General features: G+C 42.8%; 1 protein-coding gene across 2 annotated transcripts in view; it reads right to left on the bottom strand.

Annotated features, from left to right (window-relative positions):
- LRRC1 (leucine rich repeat containing 1) overlaps window positions 1-15,505 on the bottom strand; it is a 68,205-nt gene extending 52,700 nt beyond the window's left edge. Inside the window, exons 1-2 of one of the 2 annotated variants that reach the window (XM_050972379.1) lie at window positions 15,317-15,505; window positions 19-136 (exon numbers count right to left, since the gene is read on the bottom strand). In XM_050972379.1, the coding sequence (XP_050828336.1) occupies window positions 19-136; window positions 15,317-15,475 (277 nt within the window). In that variant the 5' untranslated portion in view covers window positions 15,476-15,505. The remainder of the gene's footprint in view (window positions 1-18; window positions 137-15,316) is intronic. The other variant, XM_018919751.3, reaches the window with a different exon arrangement.
- Between the last annotated feature and the right edge of the window lie 1,566 nt (window positions 15,506-17,071).

Consider the following 17,071-nt stretch of genomic DNA (forward strand, 5'->3'; position numbering starts at 1 on the left):
ATTAACCTTGGAGCTTACCATTTCGAGACAAATCAAGCTCCACCAGCTGCATGAAATTTGCTATTTCTGGAGGGAGCCGTTGAATTTCATTATCACTAAGTCCAAGTTTCCGTAACTTCACAAGCTGGAAGAAAGGCTGAAAGAAAGAAAAAATTACATTTCAGAAAATATTGACATAACTCACATATAGGCATGATAAATGATGAGGAATACCTGGAATCACTTCCAAAATGTCAGCTAATTAAAGCCATTACATGGCATTAGTTATGCAGATCTCCTTCACACCTGTACCAGAACAAACATTTTGTTCTCATTTTCACATGCAGACAAACTATAACCTGGTATTTTACCTAAAATGAAAATGTATGTCAAAAAAAATAAACCTAAAGCTTGCTGTTAAAGATCATTGCAGACAGACACTAGCAAAATCCAGAGTGCCAGCTTTAAGTCATTAATGGGGCAAGGCTACCAAGCAGAGTAATTAAAAGCATCCTAATTACACACCAGGGCTCATTAGGAAGTTAATGCAGAGGGAGACTTCTAAAGAACAAGATCCAGAAAAGTGATGAAGAGGAGCTGACAAGGTCTTCTTCAGCAGTGAACACCAAAACCAACTAGGTTACAGAACCAGCCTCCCCCAAGCAGGCTTTCTTTCCAGCCTCAAACACCCTCTGTTCTACGGCCCAGTTTCAGAAGGACTAATGAAAGTTGGGCAGCATTTCAGGTCTCCTTTGCTTGAGGAAAAGCCAGCCCAGCCCCATCCACGTGAGAACACAGCACACAGTGCAGTGTGCAAACATTCCCTGACCCCAGCTATGGGCTCAGGGGGTCTGGCAGCCCCCAAGACAAAATAACAATCAAACAGGCCAAGCTGAAAGTCAGGTCAGCCCCATGCACTGGGAGCAGCTGGTGCCTGAAAAAGGATCATTTTAAACATATTGAGATGTAGGCATTGTTAAGAAAGTTGCAGAGCTCTTATCGCAACTTTCCTTTCTTCCAGGCAGGCCTTTCAAGGAGAGTGACTGCAAGGGGTGAGGATTAGTGCAGAATGAAATGACTACACACAAGTCATCTTGATCAAAACTGAACAGACTCCCCCAATTCTGAGTGAGTTTTGTGCCCCTGGAGTGCACAGGGAGTTTGACCCAGCAGTCAAACACGTGCATCTCACCCACTCTCCATGTGTGCATGCCTGCACCCCCACGGTTTTGCCACCTTAAGCTAAGTGGAAGATATTGTAAATTTGGGATACCCACTTACATTTAATCATCTGCAATCTCTTCTAGGAAATTAACACCTCTTCCTGAGTTTTTATTTTATTTAGGTGATGGAGTATGTGCTCTAAAAGTCACTCAGATATGACTTAGATTGACACAAAAAGGGGCAGTAAGGCATCTGACTAGGACACAAGGCAAAAGCAGTTTCATCAGTCTGTATTACAATACAGGTTTTCAATCTTATTTTGAGTGGTCAAGATTATAAATGAGGTTAAGTGCAAAGTTTTGCACTTCTGCATCAATCTTTCAGTATACACTGTGTCACAGAAAAATAAACCACATCTGAAACAAATGTGTTTTCCCTCAAAAACATGGGTTCCTTTCAGGGGATAAGAAGGATAAAGCTTTAAGAAGTTTGTAAACACTCGACAGTAAAAGATGCACCAGATTTGAATGTGGAATTTCAAAGGCATTTTTGAGTCAGAATGGCACTCCTCTACCTTCCCCGATATTAAAAGTGTTTTATAACACAGCTGAAGTTTTAAGAGGAAGGTAAAATTCTCTGCAATTCCATATTTCTAGCTCCCTAAAAACTTATATTCCAATTAAAATAGCCACAAATGCTTTCTAATCCTTTACTGTCCTCAAAAGATCCATAACTGCATTTTCATATCATTACCATTCTTACCTTAAAACAAATGTAGCCTTTTCTCTAAATATTTATTAATATGACTAAACCAAGAATCCATCAGAAGCTTAGAAAAGCACTTAAAGACACTTTTGTGAAAACACAGCAGGAGAACACTCCACAGAGTGAGATCCCAATCTGCCCAACACTCGAAAGTAAATACTTGCCCAAATGTGTTCCTCAAAGCAGTGTGTAGCTGCTATACTAAATGAAAGTTATAAATATTGATGTTCTCCTACAAATCTTGTCTGAGCAACAGTTGTCCCTGACAGATATTCAATGGCAAGTGAGCAAAGACAGCAGGAACATGGTAAAAGACAGAGCAGTCATCCAAAGAGCTGGATATCCTCAGGAAGGTTTGAGGGCACTCCCACTACCAATGTCAATGCAGTTCATATTAATTAAATGTGCTCTGCAAGATTACACAGTATTTAAAGACATTCCTGTTTCTTCAGCTGACTACTACTCAAAAGAAAATTAACTGGAAGGTTTATTTTCCATCTGCCTAACAATTTTTAATGAATGACACCATTTCCTAGATAAAATCAAACTACAGTTACACAAATGGCATTTCTTTGAACTTCTGGTTTGTTTTGGTTTTTTTCCTTTAAACTACAAGACTCAATGACTCGTGCATGTTTAGTGCATCCTATTCCCATTTCGTTAAGTGTTCTTCCTTTCTCTAAGACACATCATTAGTGCTCTAAAGCACTGCTGGAGAGGCAAACAACTCCTTTTGCCCATATATGTTTTGCCTTTCAAAAAGGCAACAAAGAGAACGAAGGGAAAACAGGGAACAAAGAGAACTAAAAGCTTACTCAATAAAGTTCAACAAACATAAACATATATATATATATGTGTATGTATAGATCTATATTTGTATAAATAGCTGAGATTTTAAAAATATATGCCAACAAGAAACATGTTCCTAATTTGATGTTTCTAACACAGTTCTGCCTCTATTTGATAAGCTCAAACATGATCCAAAGTGCAATGGGGCTGCGGCCAGAGCAGCATATCCACCCAGCACGCTCTAATAGCTGGTTTTGATTGCAGACCCAATGCCTCTATGAGTACCTTGGCAACACTTGTAATGCTGTTTAGTTTAGCCAGCCTAATTAATAGTGCCTCAATGAGAAAAATAATGCTGTGAGCATAAGCACTGAAGTAGCCTACAACTTGCTATTTAATTTAGTACTAGTTCCTGACCCTCAACTGAAGCTTCTCTTGCTATCAAAGAATTTATGGAGGTTTCTGTTATATGGATTTTCTAAGAATATACATCTTGGACAGATCCCTTCTCTCACTGGAAAACTAACCAAGACTCTCTCACCCAGACACATATTTAAAAAAAACTTCATTCTGACAAAATTGGGTCGATGTCAGCCAACAGAAGAAAAAAAAAAGTAACAGATAAGTGCATGACTCACTGACAAGTATAAACAGACAGTGTGATCCCACAGCCCTCGTTTTTATACCTTTTTTTTTTTAAGAATACCACTACAACTGACACTCAATTCTAGAAAAAAAAGTTAAGAATATATATATTTATATATATATAAACTAGTAGGATATTTCTTTCTGTGCAAGTGGCCATGACAACGTATCTCTGGGTTTCTTTCAATGGTTCTCTCCCAAAACAAAAAATACTCACGCCTGAGAATTTTCCCTGAAAATTCAGCACCTTAGCTGATGAGAATAAAAAAAAAATTAATGGAAATACATGAAAACAATGAACAGTTGAAGTAAAACACATAGGAGGGAATAAAGACATATTTGCAGCTAATGCTGTTTAAGGGGAAGAGAAACATTTCAGCATCATCTGAGCTGCTAGAGCCTTTGCAGTGCTAGAGACATGTCACACTCCAAACCCATCTGGTACAGGTAGCATAACTAAAGTTTTACTCTGTTAAGCAAAACATTTCCATAAAAAGGCTACTACTAGCTATTGAAACCACAACTAGCAGCAGAGAGAACTAAAAATTCTCTTTAGGCAGAATCCACTGCCTAATTCTCACAATGGGCTAGCATAAGCAGTAGAAATTAGAATGAGATGTAAAGGAGAAAGAAAATTGCAAATTAACTTGCTTCACAGTTACACACACACACCAGATAAGATGAGGGTCTGGTGGTTTTTTGCTTCAGGACTTTTTTTTTGCAAGCACTTAATCTGTTCCTGACAAGATTAGGAATTTGTAAGCATTTCCTCTTATGTCAGACTTCCCTCAGATGCCAGTATGGATTTTCCACATACACATGCTGCCTCAGCTTTTAAGGCTTCTTCAGGCAATCACATTATTATATTAAAATGAATTAAGTAAGATATAAGACAGAGTCTGTTATTAGGTTCTGTTTCTTAAGTACATCTGTATTTATTTCACCCATTTTCCAAACTTACAAATGACCAACTAAAGGCTATCTGTGCTTTAGAATTAAGAAGTGGTACATAGTAATTTAAACACAGTTTAACTCCTAAATGCATTCTTGTTTTAAACCTTACTTCAGGCTCCTACATTGTAAACAAAAATCAATGAGGACACCATTTCATTTGTTTACTTCCAATCTCCAGCGACGTGTCCTCCTTTGGTCATTGGATAAGAGAAATTACAGCCAATCCTTCCCCACACTTTTTACACTGCTTCAGAAAGATCTTCTGAGGTCTTTCTTCAGGCAAAAACAAGTAGAAGAGGTAATTTTGGTAAGCAAAGCAGTGAACAAGATACAAGGCATCAAATCCATGAAATAACCTTGCAACATAGCTGCTGCCCAGCAAGGTCCCTTAGCCCCTTGCTTCTGGCCCCTAGGAGTTACCACTTTGTTGCTTGGCTTCAGTGACAGCAGAGGAAGCCTGTAAGAGCATCATGCTATTTAGTGCAAGACAACAGAAGCCCAACCCACTTTAGGTGAATACACTGCTTGGTGGTCAGGACACCACGAGGAAAGCAAGGATTAAATCCCACAGTGAAGCAGCACCTCTGAATCCAAGCATTCAGCTTCCTCAGAAAAACCATTCAGAATGGGTTTAATAACCAGACTCTGGCACAAGCATACACACATATTCCCCATCTGCCTTAAGGGCAAAGGCAAGGAGGGAAGGGTGAGCTTTTCCTCATTCCTCTCCACTCCACTTCTATCCAAGGCATCAACAGAAAGGCCTTTGACAAACTATCAGTAGGGGTCACTCAGTGCTAAGGGTTCCAAGGAGATAGGACACTCAGTGCCCTATCTCCACCAACTGGTGGGATTCCAATTATTACTTCTACTCCAGTCAGCCGGTGGACATCCCAGTCTGGAGTTCTCAGCAAGCTGTAATGCACCCTGCACTCCACTCCAGCCTCAAGATATCACCCTCAGTCAAAATCCACAACTAACTTGTGAGCAAAACAACTCTTTCTAGGATGCAATCCTGTACATCCTGTCTTAAAATCCAACCCAGAGACTTCTGCTAGTAGCATGGGTGGGAGCACTGAGGAAAACCAGCAAGAGCATAGAAAACAGACACCTTTCCTGCAGAAGCACATCCAAACTAGCTGCACAATAAAATGCTGAGGAAGCTGAATCCTACTCTGGATTCATGAAGTGTAAAAAGAGATCTCAGCAGACTCCAGTAAAGCCTAGCATGGGCATCATCAGTTCAGCATCTCCCACAAAGCCTGCTAGCAACATCAGGACTCCTCAAGTCACTCTGTCTGCTTTCCCCTGAGAGCAAGGACAGCTGAAAAAGGCAACAGGGTTTCACAAATATGGATCCCAGGTGATCCTCTGGGCATAACACCCTTTTAATTTTCAAATAAAATACTCCCTGAGATACTGAAACAATATCTGAGGGCAGGGATGAACTCACAGTGCAGCAAGCAGGGTCATCATGCAATTGATGACTGCATCAAAGAAGCAACTGATGGACTTCCTCTGGAGCCAGGAAGAGATGCAGCAGCAGCTGGTGATGGACAGCAGCACACAGACCCTGCCTGCCTGTTCTGTGACAGGCTGGCAAATGGACTCCATGCAGCTGAGGTCTGTAATTCTGTCTTCACATATGCCATGAGCAAAGCCAGAACTGTTATATATACTTGGCATGATGAAAGACTGCTTCACACACCCAACCCTGTATGCAGAATATATTCAAGCTATCCTTTGGTCTTGCAACATTCTACTACCAACTTTGTAATCATGAATATTAATAAAAGACATCATGGAGGTAGAAATTTAAGCAGGAGTCCATACAAAACATTAATAAAATAACTAGATTTCACAACAAAGATAAAAATATTAATGAAACAGCACAGTTCATGGGCACACATCCTAAAGAGAACCAGATGCTGCAACTGCTGTCTCTCCCTCCAGTGGGTACTTGAAATGAAAGCCCAAAAGATCAGCCAGGCTGTGGGGGAAGGCCTACAGAAGACAGAGCAAAAATGATACCAATGCCTCACTGAAGCTGGTATTCAGCATCAATCTGCTACACTTCTAAAACCCTATTTTCAATGCATCTGCCATTTTCTAAACCACTGACAAGGATGGACCAATTGCAGGTCCTACTCTCAGTTGTTACCATTCCTTTTAAAAGACAAATAGGGGACAATCCACTCTCAAAAACCAATACACTGCAGCACTGAATCAAAATGCTGCCCTACCAAGCACTGCATTGACCAGGTTGTCTCCCACTGTTCCTGGCAGACAGGGATTTACTTTCTTTTTTATGTCAATTAAGCAGAAGCAACAAAGGTTAAAAAGCACTTCATGCTAGAACTATTAGTTAGAGCACAGTGGTGAAAGGAACTACCTCTGCCTTTAAGAGAGGCCAGAAAACATCTACAACAATGAAATACAGATTCATTGCAGTTAAATGCATTTGCCATTTGGAGGAAAAAAACAACCAAAGCCCACATTAATCTCTCTAATGAAGTTCTAGCATGTATTTTTCCAGTATACAAGACTGTTGGCAGGAGGTAATGTCTTTATTTTTGACCAACTGATATAATCAGAAAAATAATTCTATGTTAATCATAAAATTTATTTTAGAGGTACAGATGTATAATCTCTGCCCGCAAACCTTGTCTCACCTATGTACATCACAAAGAGAAGGGAATGCTACCAGTTTACTACAACAGCACACACCTTACAAAAACAAAGTTAAAGGTATTGAAATGTATTTAAAGTACGTAATTACTTTCAACTCAGGTCAAAAATCAGTAGAGTTGAGCTGTTACTACAAAAAACTGCCATTAGAAAATATTTCAAACCAAGCACACTTCAAAAATCTTCTGAACAATCACAGGGACACTAACAGGGAAGACAATGACTTTCCTTTGTTTAGGAAACAGCAGAGAAAGTTCTTCCTCTGCTTCCATCAGAATGTGGTCTTTTATTTGATGTCCAAAGGTAAATCATTTCTTCAAGTCCTAAGCAATACAACAGAAAAATTTGGAAACTAGGAGGAGCAAACCTAGACATACTTAACTGGTAATAAGTTTCTTTGTAGCCTTCAACACAGAGCTATATGTTTAGAGGTATGTTAATATAAGGATCCAATGTTGCTTCTCTACAAACTATTATGGATTTTAATAATTCAAGCATATACACTGCATGATAGTACTAACTGACTACAATCACAACAGGTTACAAAAGTTAACATAGTTTCCAGATACCAGTGCTCTTAGCAAGTATTTTAAATAGCATTTGTCATACTGAAAAAAATCTCAAACTTTCACTAAAACTACTTTTACTCTGTGTGTACAGTCTGCTTCAGCTTCACCCAGTGGCACAGTTCTCTCTCTGATACTAACTGTAAATACATACTTGTTCAAATCACACAGTGGTATTTCTTTAAGGATTTACAGCAAGATGTGCAAAAACACCATAACATTATCAATGCAGAAAGTAAAACAAGTAAACACTTGAGGGTGCATAAATCCTGAAAACCACAACAATTCTATCATTAAAAACACCCAAGTTAAAGACAGGCAAAATCTTTGATATGCCCTCTACAGAATCATAAAACAGGTGAGGTTGGAAGGGGCTCTAGAAATCACCTTGTGCACCCCCTGCTCAAAGCACGGGTCACCTAGAGAAGGTCACCTAGGACTATGTTCAGTCAGGTTTACAGCATCTTCATGAACAGAGACTGCACAATTTCTCTGGACAATCCATGCCAGTGTTTGACCATCCTCACAGCAAAAAAGTATTTTCATATTTCAGACAGTTCCATGTGTTTCAGCCTTTGCCCACTGCCTCTTGTAAGGTCACGGGGCACCCCAAGCAAGGTTTCATGCTGATCAACACATATTTATATACAACCATCAGCCTTTTTCTTCTCAAGGCTTAACTATTCTGGCCCTTTAGCCTTGTCTCCTGAGAGATGCTCCAAGCCCTTAACAGTCTTTGTGACCCCTACAGTGCATGTCCAGTATGTCCATGTCTCTTCTTTTGGGATACCCAGCACTAGACAAAGCACTTCAGATCTGTTTCCCCAATGCTAGAGGACAAGGATCACCTGCTGACAATGCTTTGTGTTGCACAGCCCAGGATATTGTTGGCTCTCTCAGTCATGAAGCAGCATTGCTGCCTGACAGACAACTTGTCCACTAGGTCACCCATGGCCTTTTACTGGAAAACTGTTTTCCAGATGGTCGGCCCTCAGCCTGTACTGGAGAACTGGGTTATTTCTCTCCAGGTGCAGTTGTATTTCTCTTTACTGAACTTCATGAGGTTCCTCTCTGTCCGTTTCTCCAGCCTCTCCCTGTCCTATGAATGGCAGCATAAACATCTTTTTCACCAAACTCTTCCAAGGAGAATCCTGAACATACCAGTTTGTTTTCTCAAGATGCTGTTTATTGTCCTGTTCCTTCTTCTCACAACCCAGAACTCCACCAACTCATGGGCACTACAGCCAAAGTGACCAAGGTCAGTACAGCTACTGCAACCCTGATCTTCACATCTCAACATGCTTTTTCTTGTTTTTAAGTATGAGGTCCAACAGATCACCTCTGTCCATTAAATCCTTGAGCAGTTGTGTTCAGAAGCCATCAAAGCACTTCAGAAAACTCCTGGATTGCTAATGTCCTGATGTGTTGTCCTTCCAGCTGTCATGTCATTCAATACCCACATATGAAACCTCACCTGAGCTTGTAAACATGAGACTTCTTCCAGTTACATGAAGAAACCATCATCTACTACTTCATCCTCATCAAGCAGTCTACAGCAGACACCCAAAACAATGTCATCCACTAATCCCAACCTGCTCTCAGCTGGCCCATCATCCATGCCAAAGAAAACCTTCACAGAATCCTGCCACTCTCTCATCCAAAGGGCAACTCCCCCATCCTTGCCTTCCTGGCCTGTCCTTAAAGAGCCTGTGTTTATCCACTGTAGCACTCCATCCACATGAGACATCCCACTACATCTCTCCAAACTCAAGGAGATCTATGCATTCAATAAAAGCAAATAAAGTTCCTACATATGTACAACTTAAGCAGCCATAAACACAAATTTAAAGAGAGGTATAGTATGATAATCATGTCTTTCCACAGATTACTGGCCACTGACCAAACAAGTGCCTTTCAGGCTTATGGTTGCATAATGATAGAAACAATGATGGAACAGTGAAACTCTGTCCAGAAGAGGCTTTTTCCTGAGACAAAAGTATGGTATGGGAAGAACAGTGGGACTATTTCTTAAGGAGTTTTCACATGATTTGTTAAGATAACAGCACCCTGGCTTTCAATGCCACACATAACAGAGATACCAACAGTGCTGAATGCCAAGCAGCAGCAGACCAGCAGCATGTCTAACAAAGAAACTGGGGCACAGGAAGAGGCCAGGGTTTAAACAGGTCTCTTGGGAAAAGGGTCTCACATCTATCTAGTAACTCTACAGAGAAGCACCAAGAAGAAAAATTACAGATGACAGATATAATTTGTAAGCTCAGAGATGCAAAATGATTCAGTGCTGCACTACATTAGGTTTACAAACGCTACATAAAAATCATTCCCCAAAGGAAAAAAAAAACTTCCTCAGACTCTTAGGCTAAACTAAGTGCATAGAAAAAATTTTGAAATTTTTTCTGCCACTGGAGTTTTTCCATAAACAACATGTGCTAGAAGTATCATGGGAAAGTGGTCTTTATTCTTTGAGTTAAAGAACTGAGCAGCAGCAAGACAAAACAGCAGCAAAACAAGTGTTATAAGCTATTTCCACCACCCACCAAAGCAAAGAATGCTGTGATTTACTAAGATTTTTTTTCTATCACTGGAGAAAGAAATATGCTGGGATTCAGTTTTGTACTGTAAATTTGAATCACAGAGAAATTAAGCTGACAGGATGTATTTGCCCTTAAATTCTAATGTACGGGAGTAGAAAACACCATTTCATCAACTACAGACTTATCTATAGAATTGAAAGCATTTTACTTTTATCTGATGCTTTTCATTAGAAAAGCTATTGAAACGCATCATGCAGAATGTGTTATTTTCTTCCATCAAAGCAATTTGCCAGAAAGCCTACTCTTCAGTGAAGAATAGTTTTTGACATGCAGCAAATGATATACTGCACATTACAGCATGAGTTGAAAAATTCCTCAAGTTTTCATTCCCAAGGAAAATAAAAATGCTATGGGTTTAGAAAAAAAACCACAAAAACTACATTCTTGAGTCACTCTATGCACACTGGCAACCACTTTTTTTTCCCCCAATAAAATCAGATACACAAAATAATCAACAGAAGGCACATGGGATCCAACATAGGAGAAAGAATTATTTCAGCAAGTTAAGAGCTACACTTTACCACCAGCTCAATACATAGCCCATCCTTTTCAGACCAAAGGGTGCAGCTCTTTAATTTGTCTTGTAAAACAGAAGTGGCAAGAAGCATGCTGACAGCTAGAAATTGCTGTTCTGTGGGAAAACAGCCACATCTGCTGAGAAAGGCTTCAGAGAGACTTCATTATTGTGGAAAACCACCAGCAGCTTAATAGTATACAGCTTGCTCCTCCAGCACATCCCACCAGGCTGGCTTATCCTGCAAGAAGGGCAAGAGCAGAGGAGGGAACCTAGGAGGCAACAGAAAGGAAGGGGAAAGAGCAGAGTAAAAAGGAAAGGGATGTTTGCAAGGGCAGTCAAGAACCCAGCACAGAAGGGACAGGAGAGGAAGCAAAGCATCAGCAACAGACAGCAGACAGAGCTTTTTAGGTTGGAGGAAATAAGAAAGATCCTGGAACATGAAGGATGGGGGAGGATGGGAAAGTATGAACATGCAGGGTGAGGAGTCTGAGACACCAGTGGTAAAGACAGAAGAAGGTCGCTGTCAACATAAGAACAAGTTCTGCATCGTGTAACTGGGGAATGGAGTAAAGAAGAGGCCCAGGGATCCAGCAGAGCAGCTAAGGAAACCTCAATAAAGATTCACCTACTGACATGGGAAACCAAATGTGCAGCAGCAAAATTATATAAAAAACCTTTAAGTTACTCTACAAACAAAAATTATTACCTTATATTCTTAAAATGCTGACAGATATAACTTGGTAAAAGAAAAAGTATTTGTAGGAAAAGGGGGTCAGAGAAAGTTATTTTTCTGGTCCACATGTTAATGCACAAGGAAGCAAACAGGGGGAAAGAGTAGAAATAACAGGGGCACCTCTCTCTGCTTCTCAGACATTTCTTTTCAGGTGTTTTCCTGATGAACCCTTCGTACCCTCTCCCCTTAGAAAAAGGTGAAGAATTCTACCATGCATTTTGGTCAGCTTACAGAACAGAAGTAAAACTAGCAAAATAATTCCCTCAACATGATTCAAGTACTCCTTGCTTCTCCTGAGGATATTTCACACGACTCTCATAACAATTCAGCAATAGTGCTGAGTCCTGCTTGTCATTTTCCTTCAAAATGCTACAGCAATTCTCTAAGTTGTCTTCCTATTTTGATAGGATTTTTACGAGTGTTTCTTCTTTTGGGTTTTTTTCATTAACACCCTAACACACGCCACATTCTACTAGCTTATTCTAGAATAAGAGAGGTTTTAAGTATGTTAGGAAAGACTACAAATTAAACAAAGCCTAGGACTGCTTCTGTTTCTCAAAATGGAGATTTTAGGATGTATCAGAGTATATTCTTTTACTGGTGTATTGGATCAAACCAACCAAAGAACACCTTTTATTTCTACTTGATAGAAACAGGGGCAGAGAGAACTGGGGGGGAGGGGAGAAGCATGTGCATCCAACACAAACTGCCTCATCAGCTTGAGAGAAATGCAGCAGGTCCACATATTTCATCATGCCACTTGCTGATATTTATCTTCCTCAGAAAGCTTTACATTTGAAGGGATGAAAAAAAATACAAGTGGATGGAAAGCGGATGTCTAGAAATAAAGCCATCATCACTGTCTGTCTTGTAGCCATGGCCAAGTTGGTAAAAGAACTCACCAATATCTACTCAGTTTCAGAGAAGCTTTACAAGACCTCCTGCCTGCTGTAAAAGACCAGAGCTGCCCACGCTGGGGAAATGAGTCTGAACTACCTATGTGCACAATGAAGAGCTGAGCAGCAGAGCTGGGGTTTCCTCCTCCATCCATGGCAACTTCTGCTGCAAGTGACAAGAGTTTACAGGGCGATTCCTCTTCACTGTGCCAAGTGAGGCTTTACAGCAGCAATTTCCTAAGGAGCATCACAACCATCTCAGCAACACAAACACCTTATCAGTGTTGAAGGATTATATTATGGCATCAGCACAGCCCACAGGTGATTCACCAGGAACTGACACAGATCACTGTGAACTTAGGACTTCATCAAGCACTGAAAAACACCTAACTAACCAGCCACTGAGAATTACATAATTCTCCTGACTTGTTTAGGCCTCAGCTCAGCCCAAATCTAGCTTGATTTTGTATTACTGACTTTATGTACACAGAGAAGAAACTTAATGAAGGTAAGGGCAGACTAATATAATTAATTACACTAAATTAAGGATGTAACAACCACTTTTATCTATGCTGACCCAACAGTTTGTTAATTACACACTCTGATGATTTCCCCCATTCTTCCTCTACCAGAGGTATGGTCTACCCCAGCTTTTTGCACTGATTACCAATTCTGAATCTGTACTTTGCATTGACACTACCCTTTAAATGTAACAGGAATGAGCAATGGATGCTGTAGCTACCTTCCACTGAGAGATCTCCCATTGAGTCTCCTCAACCAGATTCCTAGAGGAGAACTTTCAGAACTATCGGCTGGTAGAAAAGTTGAACAGGGCTCTTCCCATCAGTTTCACCTTCAATACATTAGTTTCACATTCAGGACTACAGCTCTATTTCTGTACCTCAAGACTCTACAAAGTCAACACTTCCATGAGGTGATGGTGCTATATTTCATTTATCAGAAATCATTAAGAAAGAACTGACAAGGAAAGTTCATAGGTTTGTGCAGGAAGCCCCAATAAAAATGCCTCCCTGCACTGCTGACGAGGCACAAAGTACTTAGGACAGATACAAGTATGTTTATGTGGTTCTATTTCTTCAGAATCCTCCCAGTCCAGCTAAAAACCCACAAACATATTCCTACAGTATATTTAGGCACTCCTGTAACATGATCCATGCACATAAAAAAAAAAAAAAAAAAAAAAAAAAAAAAAAAAAAAAAACCAAACAAACCAAAAAAAAAAAAACAAACAAAAGAACTTTCTTTCTAACTTCAACTTCTGCTTGATTCCACCACAATGCTAAGGAGCCTAGGTTGATATTTGGAGTTTTTTAACCCCCTCACAGCTATTTCTTACAGTAAGGGATGTAAAGTTTAGTCACATGCAACTAATGGGAAAAAAGTGGTCTTTTTAAGCATCACAGGGCAAAAAAAGGCTGTTTCATATATTATGGTTCAAGGAATAGAAGAGAAACAGTAAACAGCTACACTCTATTTACAGAAATTAATACCACATAACACCATGAACAGACATCATCCTTTACATTTGTACACAGCAACCAGTCAGTGGTGAATTTATTACTTTTTTTTTTAATCTGAGAGCCATTGGTGTCAATGGGATTTTAGTCACACACACATTAAATACCCCTGGAACATGATGTGTACAAGCCTGAAAGCCAACACTAATAAGAAAGGTCTATTACAAAGGGACCCCTAACTTTGGTCTGTGCACAAAGCCAGCAAAAACTGCTGGAAGTAAAAATAGCACCCACACACAGGCTATGCAAACCAGTTTTGCCCTACTTCAGAAGGATAAAGAGTTCAGTCACAACAAGATGCAAACTTGCGCCTTGGTTTTTCAAAAGAAAAAGCCAAATTTAACACGTCACTCCAACTGACTATTTTTACTACTGTCTGAAGGAAAACCCAGCCACCACGATTACTCTTTACACTATGTAGAGTTGAAAAAAGAGAGTGTATGTGAGTGCACTGAATTTCAAAAAGGAAAAAGTAAGGCTGTTTAAGTCTGGGTATGAACAGAGCAACTTTGATTCAGGTACAAACAAAGGTGCTTTTGAAAAATTTTCTGGCTAATGAGTTCAGCTTCTTGGATTCCAAGTTAGTATGAGTCCACATAGCTTTAAGATGTAGCTTCCAGGTAACACTTCCCGTGTCAAACTCTACCAACCACAACTCACAAAGGCTTCTGAGTTGTCCAAAGTTTAAAGAACAAACACGGGGAAAAAAGTCCGTGGGTCCTCAAGTCAGAATGGGAGCATGCCTCCCAGCCCCTCTGCATCTGTGGAGCCGCAGTGCCTCGCTGGAATCACTCTCATGAAGTCCTTTGGCAAAATCTGCAAGTGCCACCTGGAGAGGCAGGTACCACCTCAAGGTCTCAAAACCATGTTGAATTTAAAGTGAATTCACCTTTGACAATAATACCAAAAATACAGTATGCATAAAACTCGGAGTACATGCTTCAAGTGAGAAGCAAAACACTGACAACTGCGCGGGACTTAGACTGAGACACGGGAAAGGCTTATTCGTCTCTCGTGTTTTGCACAGCGAAGTTTCCAGGAGCAGAAGGCAGAAATGGGAACGCGGTTATCTGCTGGAGGGTTTTGGTTTTCCCATGTACGGAGCAGATAGTATCTTCCGAAAGGGGAAAAAAGGGGAGGGCTGAATACCCTCCAAGGTCTCGTAATTCCGATGACGTGCATGTTAATCACAATAGACACTCATGTCCTGCGACTCCGGCACCAACCCCCCTGCCCTCCAACAGGACCTGTCCTGCCCCAAGACGCGGATCTCCAGGTTTTGCTCCTGAAAGCTCGTTTCCCATGAAACTCCGGCTCTTCCTAGAACTCCAAGGGCTGCTACCACAGACCCACCGCCCCAGGAGCCCCTCACCGCCGCCTCGGTGCGGGCGCTGGACCGGGGAGTGCGGCCGGCACCTGCCGGGGCAGCTCAGCTCACCTGGCCCCCCCGCTGCCATTCCCGCTCACCTTGGGCAGCTCGCGGAGCTGGTTGGCGTCCAGCAGGAGCTCCTCCAGGCTGCGGCTGTAGCGGTAGATTTCCTCGGGCACGGCGGCCAGCGAGCAGTGCCGCTTGTCGATGGACTCCACATGGCGGTTGCACCGCCACAGGGGGATGCAGTGGAACATCGCCCCGCCGCCGGGGGCCGCGGGGCGGGCGCCGCCGCTCACCGCCGCCCCCTCCTCGCCGCCGGCCGCGGGAGCTGCTGCCCGCTCCGCCGCCGCGCAGCGCGGGTCCCGGCGAGCCAGCGGCCGCAAGCCGCATCCAGCGCGCCGCCGCCACCGGCGGGAAGCAGCCCCGGGCGAGCGCGGCGGCCCCGGGAGAACAATGGGCGGGAGCCGGAGCGGGGCGGAACCGGGGGCGTCCCCCTAGTGCCTCTCGGCGGGCCGCTGTCCGGGCATCGCGGGGCGCCGAGCGCAGCGCTGCCGGCCGCTGCCGCGCATTCCCGCGCCTGACCCGGAACACGGGCGGCCGCTCCCGCTCCCCCTCCTCTCCTCTCCTCCCCCGTCCCGGCTGACATCAGCGGGGCCGGGCCCTGCCGCCCTGCCCCGCCCCGGGCCCGGGCCCGGACCCGGCCCGCCGCTCGCACAGCCCCCCGCTCCCGCCCCGGCGCCGCCTCGCCCCGGGCAGCCGGAGGCGGGCCGCCGTACAACTTTCTGCCAAGGGAAAATAAAGCGGCGCCGGCAACTTCCCCCGGCTGGAGGCGTAGCGTGCTGCCCGGGCAGCGGGGCTCGCACCGCACCCCTCCGCCCGGGGGACTGGCGGGGCGCGGCTCCCCCAGCAGCGGTCGGGCCCGCAGCCGCCCCGGGCGGGCTCGGCCAGCGCGCCGCACGGCGGGCGGCAGCGGCTGTCGGAGCGGCGGCGTTCGCAATCACCGGGAGTGCCGGGGAGCGGTTTGGGACGCTCATTTTACCGACTCTGGGATATGCCGATCCCTACCTGAAGCGCCTGGGAACACCAAGCGGGAGCGTGCGCAGACCACGCTCACAGTTTCCAATTGTTAGAACACTGTCTGGAAAGTAACGCAGTAAAATGTATGGAACGCACTCTAGGTACATGGTAGTGAGTAATATTTTCCCTCTCATATTGCATTGGTCTAACATAAAAAATAAATTAAGAAAAAAAGGAAAAGAAAAGAGAGAATATATTCTATCCTCAAGGCTTCTGAAGTATGGGGGTTTTTAATCCGCTTTGAAAAGGGCAGTCGTTAGGACACAAGGGTTAACAAAGACAAATACTCCGGCAGTCCTCTGCCCGAGGAGTATTTGTCCACCGGCTCTGGGCTCCGGCATTCCCACTCCACACCCCTGTGAGTGGGGCGATGTGCTCCTGAGTTCTGATGGCAAAACAGCCTTAAAAGATCTCGTCTTTCTGGTTGCATAATAGCAATTTTGTAATCTACACAGCAACACAAAATACTTTGGAAAACAGGCAGTTAACATCAGCGCTTTCTTGAAATCTTGCTAATTTCTTGCATAATTATAATTGGGTGCAGATATAGGAATATGGGAGAGGTGGAGTTCATTGTACTTGTCTCTGTTCTTCAATCCCTGCATGGTACCAACAATACTTAATCTTACAAAGTTGCAATGTATTTATTGTTGGGTTCTTCTTAAACTAGCTGATGACTCTTACAAGCTGCACTTGTTAAATTTCTGTGGGAATTGGAGTGCTCTGCCTATTTTTTGGTTTCAAAAACAACATTTTAGGTACTTGCATGCTGT

This window comes from Serinus canaria, chromosome 3, assembly GCF_022539315.1.
Source record: "Serinus canaria isolate serCan28SL12 chromosome 3, serCan2020, whole genome shotgun sequence".
NCBI classification, from domain to species: Eukaryota; Metazoa; Chordata; class Aves; order Passeriformes; family Fringillidae; genus Serinus; species Serinus canaria.